This window comes from Nerophis ophidion, linkage group LG03, assembly GCF_033978795.1.
Source record: "Nerophis ophidion isolate RoL-2023_Sa linkage group LG03, RoL_Noph_v1.0, whole genome shotgun sequence".
Lineage (NCBI taxonomy): Eukaryota > Metazoa > Chordata > Actinopteri > Syngnathiformes > Syngnathidae > Nerophis > Nerophis ophidion.
This window is the reverse complement of record NC_084613.1, coordinates 24,034,369-24,053,005: the sequence shown is the minus strand read 5'-3', so window position 1 is coordinate 24,053,005 and position 18,637 is coordinate 24,034,369. Positions and strand designations below refer to the sequence as shown.

Sequence of the window (18,637 nt, the reverse complement as noted above, 5' to 3'; positions counted from 1 at the left end):
AATATACTGCGAAAGAAGGTACTCATAAAATTGTAAATAAATAATTTCAAAAAATTATTCTCAATAAGTTTAATTGCAAATGAAAATATAGCTTCACCACTTCAGTTACATTCTTTGTGCTTAAGAAACTTCTCTATGACAACCTCCAGACTTCTGTTTGAGATTGTCATTACTGCCACAAGTGGTGGAAAAGTGTATTACAACTGAGCACCGCAGCAGTCCATTTAGCCCAAAGCTGAGAAACAGCCGTAGCCCTACCTATGGTTAAGAAACACTGGTTTAAAGTGTGGAACCAATACAGTGTTAGAATACTGTTGTGCTTATTTCAATCTGAAAAACACAGGTATTACCACAACTGGCCACTATGGGGAGCTAAAGGATCGGTTTGAATTTGTTATAAGACTTCTACATGGCAGTCAGGTTTAAATAAAGGGTTGATCATTTCCTAAACAGAGTGAGGTACATTGAGGTCATCTAAAACATAGAATCCGTCCTCAATGAGCCAATAAAACACCGGGTAGGGTCAAATTCCGCTCCAATCAAACAAAGTAGTACAAAAAAAAAAACCTTTTATTGTACGGTCATGAACCAGTGCAAAACGTTTCGTGACAACTACCCCTCTCCCCTCCTCACTAACGAGTGTTTTGTCCCGGGTCACATTGGACAGTCGTAGATGTGAATGGCACGGTCGTCGCCGGCCGAGATGATCCTGGAGCCGTTGCTGTTGTACTTGACGCTCCACACCTGAGCCAGGACCAGTAAGAACATCTTTATTGCACAATTCTGCATCAGTACAATTACATGTCAAAGTAAAGTCAAAAATAGTGGAAAAAAAACAATGCAGTCTTACCTGGTCTTGGTGGTCAAAGAAGGTGTTGATGCATGCTCTGGAGCTGGCGTCCCAAACTTTCACACTCTTGTCTGAGGAGCTGAGGGCGGCGCAAGAACGTCGACAGGTGAAAGGGAACAGTAGAAACGAGAAAGATGTCATCTCTGTCCATTTGTTTTCTGACATGGTGTAATAACGACTCTATATGATGTCCAACGACAGCAGCGGTAACAACGCTGCCACTCAATGCTAACGACATTGTCGCCACGACGATCACGTTGACTAGCTTTTGGCAAGCCACACCCGGGGTTTCAGCACATGGCTGCCTAGTTTTAACAGAGAACTACATGAGATGTGATTAAGTATGCAATGACCGAGCTGACATAATTAAGGCAAAATATGTCACTTAAGTCTCGAATTTTAAATGGGTTGTATGGAGGGAGGCCTATGAGTTTTGCAAATATTTCTGCCATGCCGCCATGGTTTGATTTCACATTTTCGGGACTCATCCCAAATACACAAAAACAGATAAAACAGGTGTAAAAAATATATTTATAAATAAGAATCCTACTTTGTCAAATGACTTTATCACAGTCAGGTCTGGAACCAATTACCGATAAACAAAGGACAACTAATACAACATTTTCAAATCTACAAACCCTGTTTCCATATGAGTTGGGAAATTGTGTTAGACGTAAATATAAACGGAATGCAATGATTTGCAAATCCTTTTCAACCCATATTCAGTTGAATATGCTACAAAGATAACATCTTTAATGTTCAAACTGAAACATTTTTTTTTTGCAAATAATCATTTACTTTAGAATTTGATGCCAGCAACACGTGACAAAGAAGTTGGGAAAGGTGGCAATAAATACTGATAAAGTTGAGGAATTCTCATCAAACACTTATTTGGAACATCCCACAGGTGTGCAGGCTAATTGGGAACAGGTGGGTGCCATGATTGGGTATAAAAACAGCTTCCCAATAAATGCTCAGTCTTTCACAAGAAAGGATGGAGCGAGGTACACCCCTTTTTTTCCCAAAACTGCGTGAGTAAATAGTCAAACAGTTTAAGAACAACGTTTCTCAAAGTGCAATTGCAAGAAATTTAGGGATTTCAACATCTAGGGTCCATAATATCTTCAAAAGGTTCAGAAAATCTGGAGAAATCACTCCACGTAAGCGGCATGACTGGAAACCAACATTGAATGACCGTGACCTTCGATCGCTCAGACGGCACTGTATCAAAAACCGACATCAATCTCTAAAGGATATCACCACATAGGCTAATGAATACTTTAGAAAACCACTGCCATTACAGTTTGTCGCTACATCTGTAAGTGCAAGTTAAAGCTCTACTATGCAAAGCAAAAGCCATTTATCAACAACACCAAGAAACGCCGCCGGCTTCTCTGGGCCCGAGATCATCTAAGATGGACTGATGCAAAGTGGAAACGTGTTCTGTGGTCTGACGAGTCCACATTTCAAATTGTTTTTGGAAATATTCGAAATCGTGTCATCCGGACCAAAGGGGAAGTGAACCATCCAGACTGTTATCGACGCAAAGTTCAAAAGCCAGCATCTGTGATGGTATGGGGGTGCATTAGTGCCCAAGGCATGGGTAACTTACACATCTGTGAAGGCACCATTAATGCTAAAAGGTACATACAGGTTTTGGAACAACATATGCCGCCATCTGAGTGCCGTCTTTTTCATGGACGCCCCTGCTTATTTCAGCAAGACAATGCCCAGCCACATTCAGCATGTGCTACAACAGCGTGGCTTCGTAAAAAAAAAAGAGTGCGGGTACTTTCCTGGCCCCCCTGTAGTCGAGACCTGTCTCCCATCGAAAATGTGTGGCGCATTATGAAGCGTAACATACGACAGCGGAGACCCCGGACTGTTGAACGCATGAAGCTCTACATAAAACAAGAATGGGAAAGAATTCCACTTTCAAAGCTTCCACAATTAGTTTCCTCAGTTCCCAAATGTTTATTGAGTGTTGATAAAAGAAAAGGTGATGTAACACAGTAGTGAACATGTCCTTTCCCAACTACTTTGTCACGTGTTGCAGCCATGAAATTCTAAGTTAATTATTATTTGCAAAAAAGTGCGGGTACTTTCCTGGCCCCCCTGCAGTCGAGACCTGTCTCCCATCGAAAATGTGTGGCGCATTATGAAGCGTAACATACGACAGCGGAGACCCCGGACTGTTGAACGACTGAAACTGTACATAAAACAAGAATGGGAAAGAATTCCACTTTCAAAGCTTCAACAATTAGTTTCCTCAGTTCCCAAACGTTTTTTGTGTGTTGTTAAAAGAAAATGTGATGTAACACCGTGGTGAACATGCCCTTTCCCAACTACTGCCCTGAAATTCTAAGTTGATTATTATTTGCAAAGTTTATGAGTTTGAACATCAAATATCTTGTCTTTGTAGTGCATTCAATTGAATATGGGTTGAAAAGGATTTGCAAGTCATTGTATTCCGTTTATATTTACCTTTTAACACAATTTCCCAACTCATATGGAAACGGAGTTTGAATTTTAAATAATTAAAATATCCAATCATTTGTCATATAGATTAATTATATTGATTTGGCACTCAAACATAATATTGTTTCAGATGTATTTGTGTTTTAATTTACCTTTGATTGAAATAATTCACAATTTAATTGATTACCATTAAAATTAATTTAGGTCACTGGAGGGCGGCTCTTAACGGAGACTTTTCCCAGTAAAAATATGAATTAGATTAATATAACTTTTTCTCTCAAAGTTACATTTATTCTTGTAATTTATTGATGTCTTTAAGGTATTTTTTATGTAACCCTAAGACTATACTGTGGAACCTCCATTTACAAACACCTACTTTTGCAACTTTACAAACAGCTCAATTTTTGTTTCATCTGACCACAGAACTTTCCCCTAGAAGGTCTTGTCTTTGTCCATGTGATGTCAGATGAAACAAAAATTAAACTGTTTGTAAAGTTGCAAAAGGAGGGGTTTGTAAATGGAGGTTCCAAGCAATATGTTTGGAGGAGAATAGGTGAGGCCTTTTATCTGAGGAACAACATTCCTACCATCAAGCATGGTGGTGGTAGTATTATGCTCTGGGCCTGTTTTGCAGCCAAATTAACTGGTGCTTTACAGAGCGTAAATGGGACAATGAAAAAGGAGGATTACCTCCAAATTCTTCAGGACAACCTAAAATCATCAGCCCAGAGGTTGGGTCTTGAGCGCAGTTTGGGTGTTCCAACAGGACAATGACCCCAAACATACGTCAAAAGTGGTAAAGGAATGGCTAAATCAGGCTAGAATTAAGGTTTTAGAATGGCTTTCCAATGTCTTGACTTAAACGTGTGGACAATGCTGAAGAAACAAGTCCATGTCAGAAAACCAACGCATTTAGCTGAACTGCACCAATTCTGTTCAGAGGAGTGGTCAAAAATTAAACCAGAAGCTTGTGGATGGCTGCCAAAAGAGCCTTATTGCAGTGAAACTTGCCAAGGGACATGTAACCAAACATTAACATTGCTGTATGTATACTTTTGACCCAGCTGTTTTGGTCACATTTTCAGTAGACCCATAATAAATTCCTAAAAGAACCAAACTTCATGAATGTTTTTTGTGACAAACAAGTATGTGCTCCAATCACTAAAACACAAAACATAAAAGTTGTAGAAAATATTGGAAACTCAAAACAGCCATGACATTATGTCCTTTATAAGTGTATGTAAACTTTTGACCACGACTGTATATACACGTTCACACACCAGTGTCTTTAAAGTGTGCATCGTTTTACTAAAATAGGGACTTTTGTCGAGGCTAGAACCAATTATTTATGTTACATTGTTTCTTATGAGAAACTGCTTCACTGTATACAAACGTTTTGGTTTTACGAACCATGTTCAAGAACCAATCAAGTTCGTAAATCGAGGTTCCGCTGTAAATTGAAATCTATAATAATATCCATCCATCCATTTTCTACCGCTTATTCCCTTTGGGGTCGCTGGTGCCTATCTAAGCTACAATCGGGCGGAAGGCGGGGGACACCCTGGACAAATCGCAACCTCATCGCATGGCTAACACAGATAGACAGACAACATTCACACTCACATTCACACACTAGGGCCAATTTAGTGTTGCCAATCAACCTATCCTCAGGTGCATGTTTTTGGAGGTGGGAAGAAGCCGGAGTACACAGTCACGGGGAGAACATGCAAACTCCACGCAGAAAGATCCCAAGCCCGGGATTGAACCCAGGACTACTCAGGACCTTCCTATTGTGAGCCAGACACACTAACCTCTCTTCCACCATGCAGCCCTATTTAATTTTAAAAGCGCTGGTTTAAACAGATGACCTGCGTGCTTTAATAAATTGCTACTTTGAGATAGGGATGGTCAGTATAGCAAAAATATTAATCCCAATAGATTTTTTTAAATGCTTTGATTGATTAATATCAACATTTTAAAAATGTTGTTTGCAAAAAGGCCAGTTTTAAATCATCTGTATTAAAAACTTAAACTGTAGATTAATTCAAAATTGTAATAATAGACTAAGATGAACATAAAAATATATAAAATAACACAGTAAACTTTTTAGTCCCAACATACTGTAAACCTATTTTCACATTTTCCTTATTACTCTTTAGTGGTACGTTTTCAAACAATTCAATAGACTTTTATGATCTACAATTTAACAGAGCTGATCACCGTAATGGAGGTCAAATTGACCACAATCAAATAATTGGCCAGTCCTACCTTGAGACAAAGTGTGTGTTGTCAGGGGAGAAGGCCACGTTGAGCACCCAGGATCCGTGTCCGCTCAGAGTTCCCGCCAGACTGGCGTGTTGCCTGCAGAACAACATCTGGACTCTCTTAACTCACTTCCGGAATAAGTCAAATAAAATGTGTGCTTTGGGGAAAAACAAACAAACACTCACACGTCGTAAATCTTGATGTAACCATCGTCGGACGCCGTGACCAGCAGCTGAGAGTCGGGAGAGAAGGTCAGCGACCTGATGGGCATGGCGTGACCTAAGGAGGGACTATAGCTTCAACTTCAAGTCCATCTCTTCAAAGGTTGCTCACACTTAAACAGACCTTCCAGCGTGTGTAGGAGTTTCCCAGTGGCGATGTCAAAGAGGTTGATGATCCCGTCTATCGCACCGCTTGCCAAATATTTACCATCAGGGCTCTTAAGGGACAAAAAAAAAAGACATTTTGACAATAACGCTGATTTTTTTTAAAGCATTCTTCTTTCTTTACATAAGCTATGCTGAGGATGAATTTCCCCCGAGTGTCCAGAGAGTATTCCTTCTTGCCGCTTTCCACGCCGAAGATGTTGACCTTGCCCAGGTGGCTTCCTGTGGCGATGTACTTGGAGTCCGGGGAGAAGGCCACCGTCCAGGCGTCAACTGGAGCAGAAACGCATCAGAAAATTCATTAAGGCTCCAAATAACAACTAGCTTGACAGTCAGTGAATCATCCACTATTGACGTGATTAATCGAGTCATTGCAATAAACATATGGTCTTTTTTAGCCCCCAGTAATGATAATATTTTTTGGCTTCAGCCAATCATAAAATATGTTTATTTTTTTATATTGATGCTTATTAGTAGGGATGCCCCAATGTATTATTTATATTGGCTTATATCGCCTTGCATCTAAACTCTACGACATCAGCACTCAGGTCATACTGCAGCGCGTTTACTTTGTGCAAATCTGGACAGCCAGTTAACAAAGTATTAAGTATTTTAGTCATTTACAAAAAAGGTAGGTAGGGTAGGCTACAGGTTGCTATGAGCTAGCAGCTACACCACAGCTAAGCACACAAGCTAGCCATACTTAAGAATAAGTTGTGTCCTCAAAAGGGGAACTGCATTTTTAAAATTATTTTGTCTATCGTTCACAATAATTAGAAAAGTCATCACGGCAGATTTTTCTTTTCATGCATACCAACTCCTATATAAAGCATAGCCAAAGGGAGGTCCTCTATTCCGCTAATAAAACAAAATAAAAAACATCCAGAAAGCGCCAAAAATACTTTCAATATTAACTAAGTATTATTGATTTTGGTATTATAAGTGCTAACGTAGACAAACTATTTATAACGGCACCGTGATCACAAGATTGCATGCCAATGTCGACATGACCGACTGATCAGCTGCGTTCTCGTTTCTGTGCTCGTCAAACTTTATTGTAGGTCATAAATCATGTCTGTTGCAGGACGGGGACATAATCCAACAAGTTAGTACACTTTGACAGCCAAATGGCAAGAACAACACAAAAGACGCTTGGTTCCACTCCATTTGTCTTTGCGAAGATTATGAGTCATTATTCATTTAAATGGGAATATACAGTCTGAACATCCAGGCAGTCAGCATCGTAATGACAGACCTTGTACAGTAAGTGATGTTTTATCATGTTGCTTGGCTCTCATAAAGTCTGCAGTGAGCAGTAATCAGTGATGTAGTTGGGGGGGGAGCGAACGCCATGATGGGTTTTTGAAATTATACCCCGTGTTTACTTAAAAAGATCAAAATACGTAAATATTAAATGCTGTTATAAATGTGCCCATTACTACGTTACATACAAAGCCCAATTCCATATGAGTTGGGAAATTGTGTTAGACGTAAATATAAACGGAATACAATGATTTGCAAATCCTTTTCAATCCATATTCAAATAAATGCATTAAAAAGACAAGATATTTGATGTTCAAACTCATAAACTTTATTTTTTTTTTGCAAATAATAATTAACTTAGCTTTTCATGGCTGCAACACGTGCCAAAGTAGTTGTTGGGACAGGGCATGTTCACCACTGTGTTAAATCACCTTTTCTTTTAACAACATTCAATAAACGTTTGGGAACTGAGGAAACTAATTGTTGAAGCTTTGAAAGTGGAATTCTTTCCCATTCTTGTTTTATGTAGAGCTTCAGTCGTTCAACAGTCCGGGGTCTGCGCTGTCGTATTTTACGCTTCATAATGCGCCACACATTTTCGATGGGAGACAGGTCTGGACTGCAGGCGAGCCAGGAAAGTACCCGCACACGTTTTTTACGAAGCCACGCTGTTGTAACACGTGCTGAATGTGGCTTGGCATTGTCTTGCTGAAATAAGCAGGGGCGTCCATGAAAAAGACGGCGCTTAGATGGCAGCATATGTTGTTCCAAAACCTGTATGTACCTTTCAGCATTAATGGTGTCTTTACAGATGTGTAAGTCACCCATGCCTTGGGCACCAATGCACCCCAATACCATCACAGATGCTGGCTTTGGAACCTTTCGTTGATAACAGTCTGGATGGTTCACTTCGCCTTTGGTCCGGATGACACGATGTCGAATATTTCCAAAAACAATTTTAAATGTGGACTCGTCAGACCACAGAACACTTTTCCACTTTGCATCAGTCCATCTTAGATGATCTCGGCCCAGAGAAGCCGGCGGCGTTTCTGGATGTTGTTGATAAATGGTTTTCGCTTTGCATAGTAGAGCTTTAATTTGCACTTACAGATGTAGTGACAAACTGTATTTAGTGACAGTGGTTTTCTGAAGTGTTCCTGAGCCCATGTGGGGATATCCTTTAGAGATTGATGTTTGATACAGTGCCGTCTGAGGGATCGAAGGTCACGGTTATTCAATGTTGGTTTCCGGCCATGCCGCTTACGTGGAGTGATTTCTCCAGATTCTCTGAACCTTTTGATGATATTATGGACTGTAGATGTTGAAATACATAAATTTCTTGCAATTACACTTTGAGAAACGTTGTTCTTAAACTGTTTGACCATTTGCTCATGCAGTTGTGGACAAAGGGGTGTACCTCGCCCCATCATTTCTTGTGAAAGACTGAGCATTTTTTGGGAAGCTGTTTTTATACCCAATCATAGCACCCACCTGTTCCCAATTAGCCTGCATACCTGTGGGATGTTCCAAATAAGTGTTTGATGAGCATTCCTCAACTTTATCAGTACTTATTGCCACCTTTCCCAACTTCTATGTCACGTGTTGCTGGCATCAAATTCTAAAGTTAATGATTATTTGCAAAAAGAAAAATGTTTATCAGTTTGAACATCAAATATGTTGTCTTTGTAGCATATTCAACTGAATATGGGTTAAAAATGATTTGCAAATCATTGTATTCCATTTATATTTACATCCAACACAATTTCCCAACTCATATTGAAACGGGGTTTGTATATACTTACATCATAAAAAAGAAACCTTAATGGAGGTGTTTGAATGTTTCTCAATGGGCTTTATAGGCAAAATAGAGCGGCTCTCAACTCCATTGCAAGTTGACGTTTTATCGCACTTATTTATATAAAAAATATTTCCGTCATGTCTTTCATAATGATTGTGAACAAAAGGCAAAACACCCCAAAAAAGTGCAGTTCCCCTTTAATTGAACACTGTTGCAGTCTAAGTCATGATTCACAACATTTGTCAACACAGTGTTCCCTCGATTATCGCAGGGGTTACGTTGCAGACCCAGCCATGGCAGATACATTCCCGCAAAGTATGGACGTTATTCTGATTTATATGAATAATATATGCATTTATCGTCTTTATAATCCCTCCACACACACTTAAATACACTTCCTATGCTATAAAACCCAATTTTTTTAAGATGAAACTTCAACAGATAGTCAAATCTCAATGTACTCAATAATACTTTAAACTCTAGAATGTACTAAGACCGCAGTAAGTGAACCGTGAAGTGTAGTATCAAATATTTGTAGTTGCATTTACTTACACATACAAAGTCTCCAGGGCAGAAGCATATCAGAAAGTATCCAGTAACAAACGTGTCCGCATCATTCAACTTACTGGGTCATGGGCTTAACTTTATAAATTAGTGTGGCCACTAGGTGTCACCCAAAGCAATAACCACTCCACTTCAATTTAAAGACAGCATACGCCCATTCCAGATGGTTAGTGATAAATAGGTTAGTGTTTTTCAAAACTGCCATTGTTCTCCGTTTGACTAATTTCCCTTGATCAAACCTTTTCTAACTTTCCACACTACAAAATAAGAAAGCATGTTTGATTCCTGTTGAAATTCTATTGGGTCAACATCAGTATTTGCCAATACTCATGACTCCAACAGCAGTATTGTATCGGAAGTGAAAAAGTTGTATTACCCCTACTTATTAGGCTACCTTCTGCACAAAAGACAGATAAAGAACAAATCAAGGTGTATTTGGTCAAAAATCAGAATCTGTATTTACAACGACATGCAATGTGATTTCGAAATGTCAACCTTTTTTTAAATTATTATGAAACAAGCTGCATCATAAATAAATGTTCCCATTTCATCACAGACTCTGTGTGTGAGAGCATCGCAATGCAATGTCAATTCTAGGCAAGAAAATTATGGTCTCATTTTTGCAGAATGATGCCCTCCACGCTTGTGAAAAAACAAAAAATGCTAACAAAAACAGTTCTCCCAAACGGGACAAAGGTTTTTTGTGGACCCTCTGCTGGGTGAAATGGGGAGACACAAATGGAAGCTGACATGGCGACATTTCTCACCACTCCTCCACACACACACACACACACACACACACACACACACACACACACACACACACACACACACACACACACACACACACACACACACACACACACACACACACACACACACACACACACACACACACACACACACACACACTAGCAGCAACAACAAGCCTCTCACACACACACACACACACACACACACACACACACACACACACACACTAGCAGCAACAACAAGCCTCTCACACACACACACACACACACACACACACACACACACACACACACACACACAATAGCAGTAACAACAAGCCTCGTCTCACCTGGCCCGGCATCCATGGACTTGATCTGTTTACCGGACTCCAGGTCCCAGAGGCGGATGTGTGCGTCGAGGGAGCTGGAGGCGGCGATCGCTCCATTTTGGCTGATGTCCACGGACACGATGCCCAGCTGGTGGCCCTCCAGCGTCCACTGCAGCTCCAGCTTCTCGTCTGACCTGCAAGTGGCAGCGTGTTAGTGTTTGAACTTTTCCCTCTCATATTTTATATGGCCTCTAATACAATCTTGTTTTTTGCCATCAGAAAAAAATAACAAGTGATACCATGAATTAACTTTTCTATGCGTCATGTTGTCTTTATCAAGTAGAAACTTTTTTAGGACATTATAGAAAATATCAACAATATACACCACATGTGAACAAAATATAATTGCATTGGCTTATGTAGCAAAATATGAACAGTAAAACTTAATAACTAAAACAGACATAACAATCATCATATGCATAATGTTAGAGATGGTACAATCAGGGTTTCATGCTTGCGATTCCGATACTGATAATCCATGAGTGAGATGACCCGATTCCAATCACATGTATTATTTGTAAATTATTCAATGTATGTATGGTGAGTGCTATTGACAGTCTAACAATATTAACACAACATTTAAACCAGTTCCTTGTCGTCTTTTATTACATACAATTGTTTGTGCAAAACAAATTCCAATGGTACACAATAACTGAACAAACAAAAAACTATTATATACTGCTTTTTTAAAACATTGTTGTAATAATGCAGACACTAAAAGTTGATATTAAATTATAATTTTTTGTAAACTCATATCTACTTACTAATTTCCTGTTAATATCTGCTTGCTTTCTGCTGTAACTTAGCTCCAGCTACACTTCTTAAACTTTACTCAGCACTTATTTATTGGTGTTATTTAGAGCTAGCTTAGCTGTTAGAATGCTTGCTCTTATCTTAAGCCTCTTCCTCCAGTGATGTTACTTGAAAATGATACTGTACTTAAACGGGCTGTTTGCAACATTTACATAGATGCCTTCGAGGGCGCCAACCTTCCCATGTATTTTACGCGGTATATCTCGGCCTCTTACAGCTTCGAGGACATAATGACGTACACTTAGTACATACGTAACACGTGCACGCGCATTAGCTTTGGGTATTGTTAGCTATTAATAGTGATAAGAATAGGTAGCGCTAGCGGTCATTGAATGTATACTCTACCATAACATGACTGCAAATTGTCATTTGCTTCTTTTGGACTGCTTTAGTTTGTGGTCACGCACTGCCTGCTTGTACGTGTGGACGAGACAGGGCGAGTGACCGCCTTAAACACCTATCATTTTCTTTGGGGGCGGCAAACATTTCAATTCCATGAACTTAGTAATAGTGAAAAATAGAGACAATTTTAAAACAAATGTGTTCTGTTAAAACACTAATGCTAACATCAGCCAGCCAATGGTGTTCTTGTTGTATTTTTTGGTTTTGAAAAGTTGCAAACAGTCACTTTAATATAATAAGTAATGCAGTTTATTTGCCGTAATGAAAGTTATTATTATTAGCTTAGGGGAGTGTCTCCACATGAAAACTCCTAATAATCTATATTTAAAAACTAAATATGCATGTTTATTTTGAGTTCAAGATTTGCAGAACCTGTCTGATCTGAACAAGGCATCTGTAAAAGCTGCCATTTACAGTGGAACTTTAATTCTGCTGTATGCGACGGGGAACATTCCGGCACAAACCTGCTAAACAATTTCAATTTAATATCTACCTGAAAAGGGTTCAGAATCAGAGGGAAAAAAACTCACCATTTCCACACTTTGACCATGTCGTCTAGTGAACCGGTGACGATAGTTTCAGATCCGTCTGCTTCGCTTTTACCCCATGTTGCTGTCCAGATAGCATCGTCGTGTGCTGTGGGTGGGACCAACATATTGTGCATTAAAATCACGGGTGGGGCTAATGGGAATATAGTCTCACTGCCGGTCACAACCCTGCCAAGCTAGTCGATGAACTCAACACTCTGCCCCCCTCGGTCTGTGCATCAGAGATTTCCCTCACCAGCAGCAGAGTCTAGTTAGTTAAGATGGAGGACTACACCTCCTCCACCATCACCAACACAGGAGTACCACACTGGTGTGTCCTCAGTCCACGTCTCTACTACCTGTACACCTATGACTTTACCCCCTTGAAGACGACAACCATTGTGGGTCTGATCACCAACAACAATGAAGCTGATTTCCGAGACGAGATAAATTGAGTTGCACCTTGGTGTCAAGCCAGTGACCTGAAAAAAACACCCAAAAAGCTAAGAAATGCTAATGATTTCAGAAGCGAAAAAACTCCACAACACGATCTACTATCAACATGGAGGAGGTGTCACCGACTTTAAGCTCATTAGCGGTACACATGACAAAGGACGTCTGTTGGAGCTTCAACACCCAACCGACCATAAAACCAAACCGCTTTCCGCCAAACTACTGTCAAACTTGATAGCTTAACCATGCTAAAAAGATAGCCACTGAAACATGTTTTGTTGTATATTGTGTGCAATGAAAATAAAGCTTTAGTAGGGCTGGACAATCAATAACATTTTGATTTCTATTTCGATTATGGCTTCTCACGATCATGAAACTATAATAATCTAGAAACAAATATAAATTAATGGGCCTTTAGGGCATTCAATCGATAGATTTCATTACAATGAGCTGGATCAATAACAACATTCATAGTAGGGCTGGGCGATATGTCGATATATTCGATATATCGCGGGTTTGGCTCTGTGCGATATGGAAAATGACTATATTGTGATATTCGCGTAGACGTTCTCACGCAGTTGCTTTTAGCTGCTGGCATTACACTACAGGCTCTTCCCTCTCCTTGTTGTCTCTCCTTCTCACAGATAGCAAGTGCACCTTCTTACATACATCACATACGTATATGCCCTCGCGGAGCAGAAAGGTAGCACCATAGGTAACGTAAGCTGTGGTGCGAGTGGCAATACGAGAGAACGAAGATGTGAATCTGGAAACAAATTAAAGAAGAATTCATTCCCCAAAAAAAACAGCAGCGGGTCCATTGTCTGTCGGTTGTTTGGCTTCGAGTGGGAATATGTCGAACAGACAACCATAATTTGTCAAGTGTGGGGTAAAAGCGTTGCTACAAAAAGTAGCATTACTGCTAATATGTAGCATCATTTGAAAAGTCACCTGCTAGAGAATGAAGAATGTTTACTCCGCATGTCAACATCTCCATTCGGTGCCACACCACCAAAATGCAAAGGCAATCATTTACACATCAACACCGTATGAAAAAAATTGTGAACATAAGGAGATAACGTCTGCAGTAACCTACCACATAGCGATTTGATTTCCTATTATGCAGTTAATTTTTATTTGAGAGTTATTGAAATATCTTGTGCGACATCATGCACAAAAGTGCACTTTATTTGTTTTAAACTATTGTAGTGGTGTTCTGTAGAAGAAGTGCACATTAATTTAATGTGGTTTTGATATGTCATCTTAGTGACATCATGCACTAAAGTGCACTCATAGCTTGTTTTAAAATGTCTCTGACAATTTTGCACTTTCTGTTTTGGAAATGACATGAATGTTTGTGCCACTGCTTAATAACTGTTTAATAAATACAGTTTTGGTCAATTTACCTAGTTTTGATTTCCCTCTCTGCATGAAAGTTTAAAATGAGCATATATTAATGCAGTATGAACAAGAATGTTTTAATGTAGACACATAGAATCATCATACTGGTGTGATTATGTGAATCAAGTGTTTATTCAAGGCAAAATATCTCAATATATATTGTGTATCGTGATATGGCCTAAAAATATCGGGATATTAAAAAAAGGCCATATCGCCCAGCCCTAATTCATAGACAATTAATGGGCCTCAAAAAAGTGCAGCGTTTGTAACAGTGGAACGGATGAGGAGTGAATGAGTTAAAAAAAAAAGTGTTTCTACTAAAAGTTTGGGGTCTTACCATCGTTGCTACTTATTATTTGACATATCGCTAGTATTATGCCGAATCAATGATCAATAAACTCAACAACTACAAAAAAGGCACATGATTTCTGCGTTTTGAAACAGAACCGGTATCGTAATTACAAGAACTGTCTGATAAAAAAACAAGTTTCAAGTAAATCGATTAATTTTTTACGCAAACCTACCGTTCGTTTATCAATGTTTACTCTGACAACTGGACAAGTATTAAAGGCCTACTGATACCCACTACTACCGACCACGCAGTTTGATAGTTTATATATCAATGATGAAATATTAACATAGCAACACATGCCAATAAGGCCTTTTTAGTTTACTAAATTGCAATTGTAAATTTCCCGCGAAGTGTCCTGTTGAAAACGTAGCGGAATATTGACGTGTACGCGTGACGTCACGGACTGTTAGGATATAATAGCGCTGCACACACAAACAGCTAAAAGTCGTCTGCTTTAACCGCATAATTACACAGTATTTTGGACATCTGTGTTGCTGAATCTTATGCAATTTGTTCAATTAATAATGGAAAAGTCAAAGTAGAAAGATGGAGTTGGGAAGCTTTAGCCTTTAGCCACACAAACACACCGTGATTCCTTGTTTAAAATTCCCGGAGGTGAATCTTTACCATGGATCAGAGCGGTCAAGCGAACATGGATCCCGACCACTTGTCAACCAGCAGTTTTCGGGGAGAAAATTGCGGTAAAAAGTCGCCACTTACAGGAGTTCAGCTGAGCTTGTGCCGTCCGTACAGCTGCCGCCCACTTCCATCACACACTGGCCTAAACACACACGTAAATACACCCTTCCGACTATCAGGTACTATTAAACTCACTAAAACACTAGCAACACAATAGAAAGATAATGGATTTCCCAGACTTATCCTAGTAAATGTGTCTAAAAACATCTGAATCTGTCCCAATGCAATTGCATTTTTTTTATTTTGAACTTGATATTTTTTTCATTTTTTTTCTAGTCCATCGCTATCAATATCCTCAAACACGAATCTTTCATCCTCGCTCAAATTAATGGGGAAATTGTCGTTTTCTCGGTCTGAATAGATTTATTTGTTGGAGGCTCCCATTAAAAACAATGTGAGGATGTGAGGAGCCATCAACGGGTGACGTTATCGTCTGAGACTTCCGGTAAAGGCAGGGCTTTTCTGTTAGCGACCAAAAGTTGCAAACTTTATCGTCGATGTTCACTACTAACTCCTTTCAGCAGAAATATGGCAATATCGCGAAATGATAAAGTATGACACAAAGAATGGACCCGCAATTCCCGTTTAAATAAGAAAATCTCATTTCAGTAGGCCTTTAAGTAGTGAACTCTGGATGATACTCACCGTGCTCTTGTTTGAACAGGATGCTGTACTGAAATGAAAACAGATGTTTACAATTATTCTTGATATTTTTTGTCGAACAAACCGAGTACAAAAGTGGTAATATTGCAATTTGTTGCCTACTTGAGTGCTCATGTTCGCTTATTGTGGCTCGCTGAGGAGCCAGCTTAACCCAGTCTGCAACCTAACACACATACAAGGGAAATGATGAATTCTTATACATTTATGGATGGGTGCTTTTAGTTTTTATTATTAGGAAGTTATAATTGTTGTGGAGAGAGCTAAACACTTATAGTTAGCTTGATGCTAGCTCAAATATGACGAAGTTAGCTTAGGTTTTTTTTTTGCACACTTTAATTACGGTTGCAATAAAAGCAAGGCAACTTCCAATCTGCGACTTTAGGTGTGGAGTGTAAAGTGAGTCCTCTTACCTTAATAGTCCTCACGAATGTTTTGAATGAAAATGCAAGAGTTGCTCCGTTTACATGTGAGGCGCCATCACAACAACATTAAGAACAACTTCCGCTTTGGTGTCTTCTTCGTCGCCCGCTGGCGCTCGGCAAATCCAATCTATTTGCTCACTATCGCCACTCCTGACTATCGCCACTGTTCGTATTACATCCCTCCCTCCATCCATCCATCCATCCATCCATCCATCCATCCATTTCCTACCGCTTATTCCCTTTGGGTTGGCGGGGGGCGCTGGTGCCTATCTCAGCTACAATCGGGTGGAAGTCGGTGTACACCCTGGACAAGTCGCCACCTCTTCGCAGGGCCAACACAGATAGACAGACAACATTCACACTCACATTCCCACACTAGGGCCAATTTTAGTGTTGCCAATAAGTTTACAAATTAAACTTGGAATGGGCAAACTGAAGAATAAAGTATATATATTTGCTCACTATCGCCACTCCTGACTATCGCCACTGTTCGTATTACATCCCTCCATCCATCCATCCATTTCCTACCGCTTATTCCCTTTGGGTTGTCGGGGGGCGCTAGTGCCTATCTCAGCTACAATCGGGCGGAAGTCGGTGTACACCCTGGACAAGTCGCCACCTCTTCGCAGGGCTAACACAGATAGACAGACAACATTCACACTCACATTCACACACTAGGGCCAATTTTAGTGTTGCCAATAAGTTTACAAATTAAACTTGGAATGGTTAAACTGAAGAATAAAGTATATATTCAAATGTTGGAGTATTTTTAAATTTTAATTTTTTATTTGATGAAACGGTGATTACTCTTGTTTCCACAGAATTATGGCGGTTAAAAGGGGACGGACATAAATACATCTTAAAATATTTACTAAAATGTGTCAACTAAATTTGAAATCAAATAAACACATACTATCAAAGATGTCATTACTTAATTAAATGTAAAATTGTATTTATGTATTAAACTATTTGATTAATTATTTCCAAAATTATATATTTATTTCACGTATTTAAAGGCCTACTGAAACCCACTACTACCCACCACGCAGTCTGATAGTTTATACATCAATGATGAAATATTAACATTGCAACACATGCCAATACGGCCTTTTTAGTTTACTAAATTGCAATTTTAAATTTACCGGGACTTTTTTCTTGAAAACGTCGCATAATAATGACGTGTATGCATGACATCACGGGCTGTTATGAATATGAGCGCTGCACACACACACAGCTAAAAGTCGTCTGCTTTAACGGCATAATTACACAGTATTTTGGAGATCTGTGTTGCTGAATCTTTTGCAATTTGTTCAATTAATATTGGAGAAGTCACAGTAGAAAGATGGAGTTGGGAAGCTTTAGCCTTTAGCCACACAAACACATGGTGATTCCTTGTTTAAAATTCCTGGAGGTGAAACTTTCTTATGGATCAGAGCGCGGTAAAGCGAACATGAATCAAGACGGAGTGTCAACCAGCAGGTTCCAGTTAGAAATTTGTGGTTAAAAAGTCAGTTCTTACCGGAGAAAAGCTGAGCTTGTGCCGTCCATAGCTGCCGTCGACTCCCCTGAGACACTGGCGTCAAGACACCGGTGGAGACACCCTTCCGACTATCAGGTAATATTTAAATCACTAAAACACTAGCAACACAATAGAAAGAAAAGGGATTTCCCATAATTAACCTAGTAAATGTGTCTAAAAACATCGAAACCCTCCCAATGCAATCGTGTTTTTTTTAACTTTTTTTTTTTAGTCCGTCGCTATCGAAATCCTCAAACACGAATCTTTCATCCTCGCTCAAATTAATGGGGAAATTGTCGTCTTCTTGGTCCGAATAGCACTTTTTGTTGGAGGCTCCCATTAAAAACCATGTGAATATGTGAGGATCCGTCAACGGGTGACGTCATCGTCTGCGACTTCCGGTAGAGGCAGGGCTTTTCTCTTAGCACCGAAAGTTGCAAACTTAATCGTGGATGTTCTCTACTAAATCCTTTCAGCAAAAATATGGCAATATCGTGAAATGATCAAGTATGACACATAAAATGGACCTGCTATCCCCGTTTAAATAAGAAAATCTCATTTCAGTAGGCTTTTAAAGAAATTGTGTGAAAGTTTCATGAATTTATTTTATATGTCAAATTCGCACATTTAAGTAAATTAAATAAATAATCTGATTGTGGATC

General features: G+C 39.4%; 1 protein-coding gene across 1 annotated transcript; it reads right to left on the bottom strand.

The window, feature by feature from the left end:
- Nucleotides 1–552: 552 nt before the first annotated feature.
- Nucleotides 553–16,591, bottom strand: skic8 (SKI8 subunit of superkiller complex). Its single transcript, XM_061894610.1, has 11 exons — nt 16,445–16,591; nt 16,137–16,197; nt 16,017–16,044; nt 12,470–12,575; nt 10,686–10,858; nt 6,104–6,252; nt 5,939–6,032; nt 5,779–5,872; nt 5,597–5,689; nt 851–929; nt 553–744 (listed from the first exon to the last, which is right to left on the bottom strand). The coding sequence occupies exons 2-11, from the start codon at nt 16,146–16,148 to the stop codon at nt 655–657; spliced, it is 918 nt and encodes a 305-aa protein (XP_061750594.1). The 5' UTR covers nt 16,149–16,197; nt 16,445–16,591; the 3' UTR covers nt 553–654.
- Nucleotides 16,592–18,637: the final 2,046 nt, after the last annotated feature.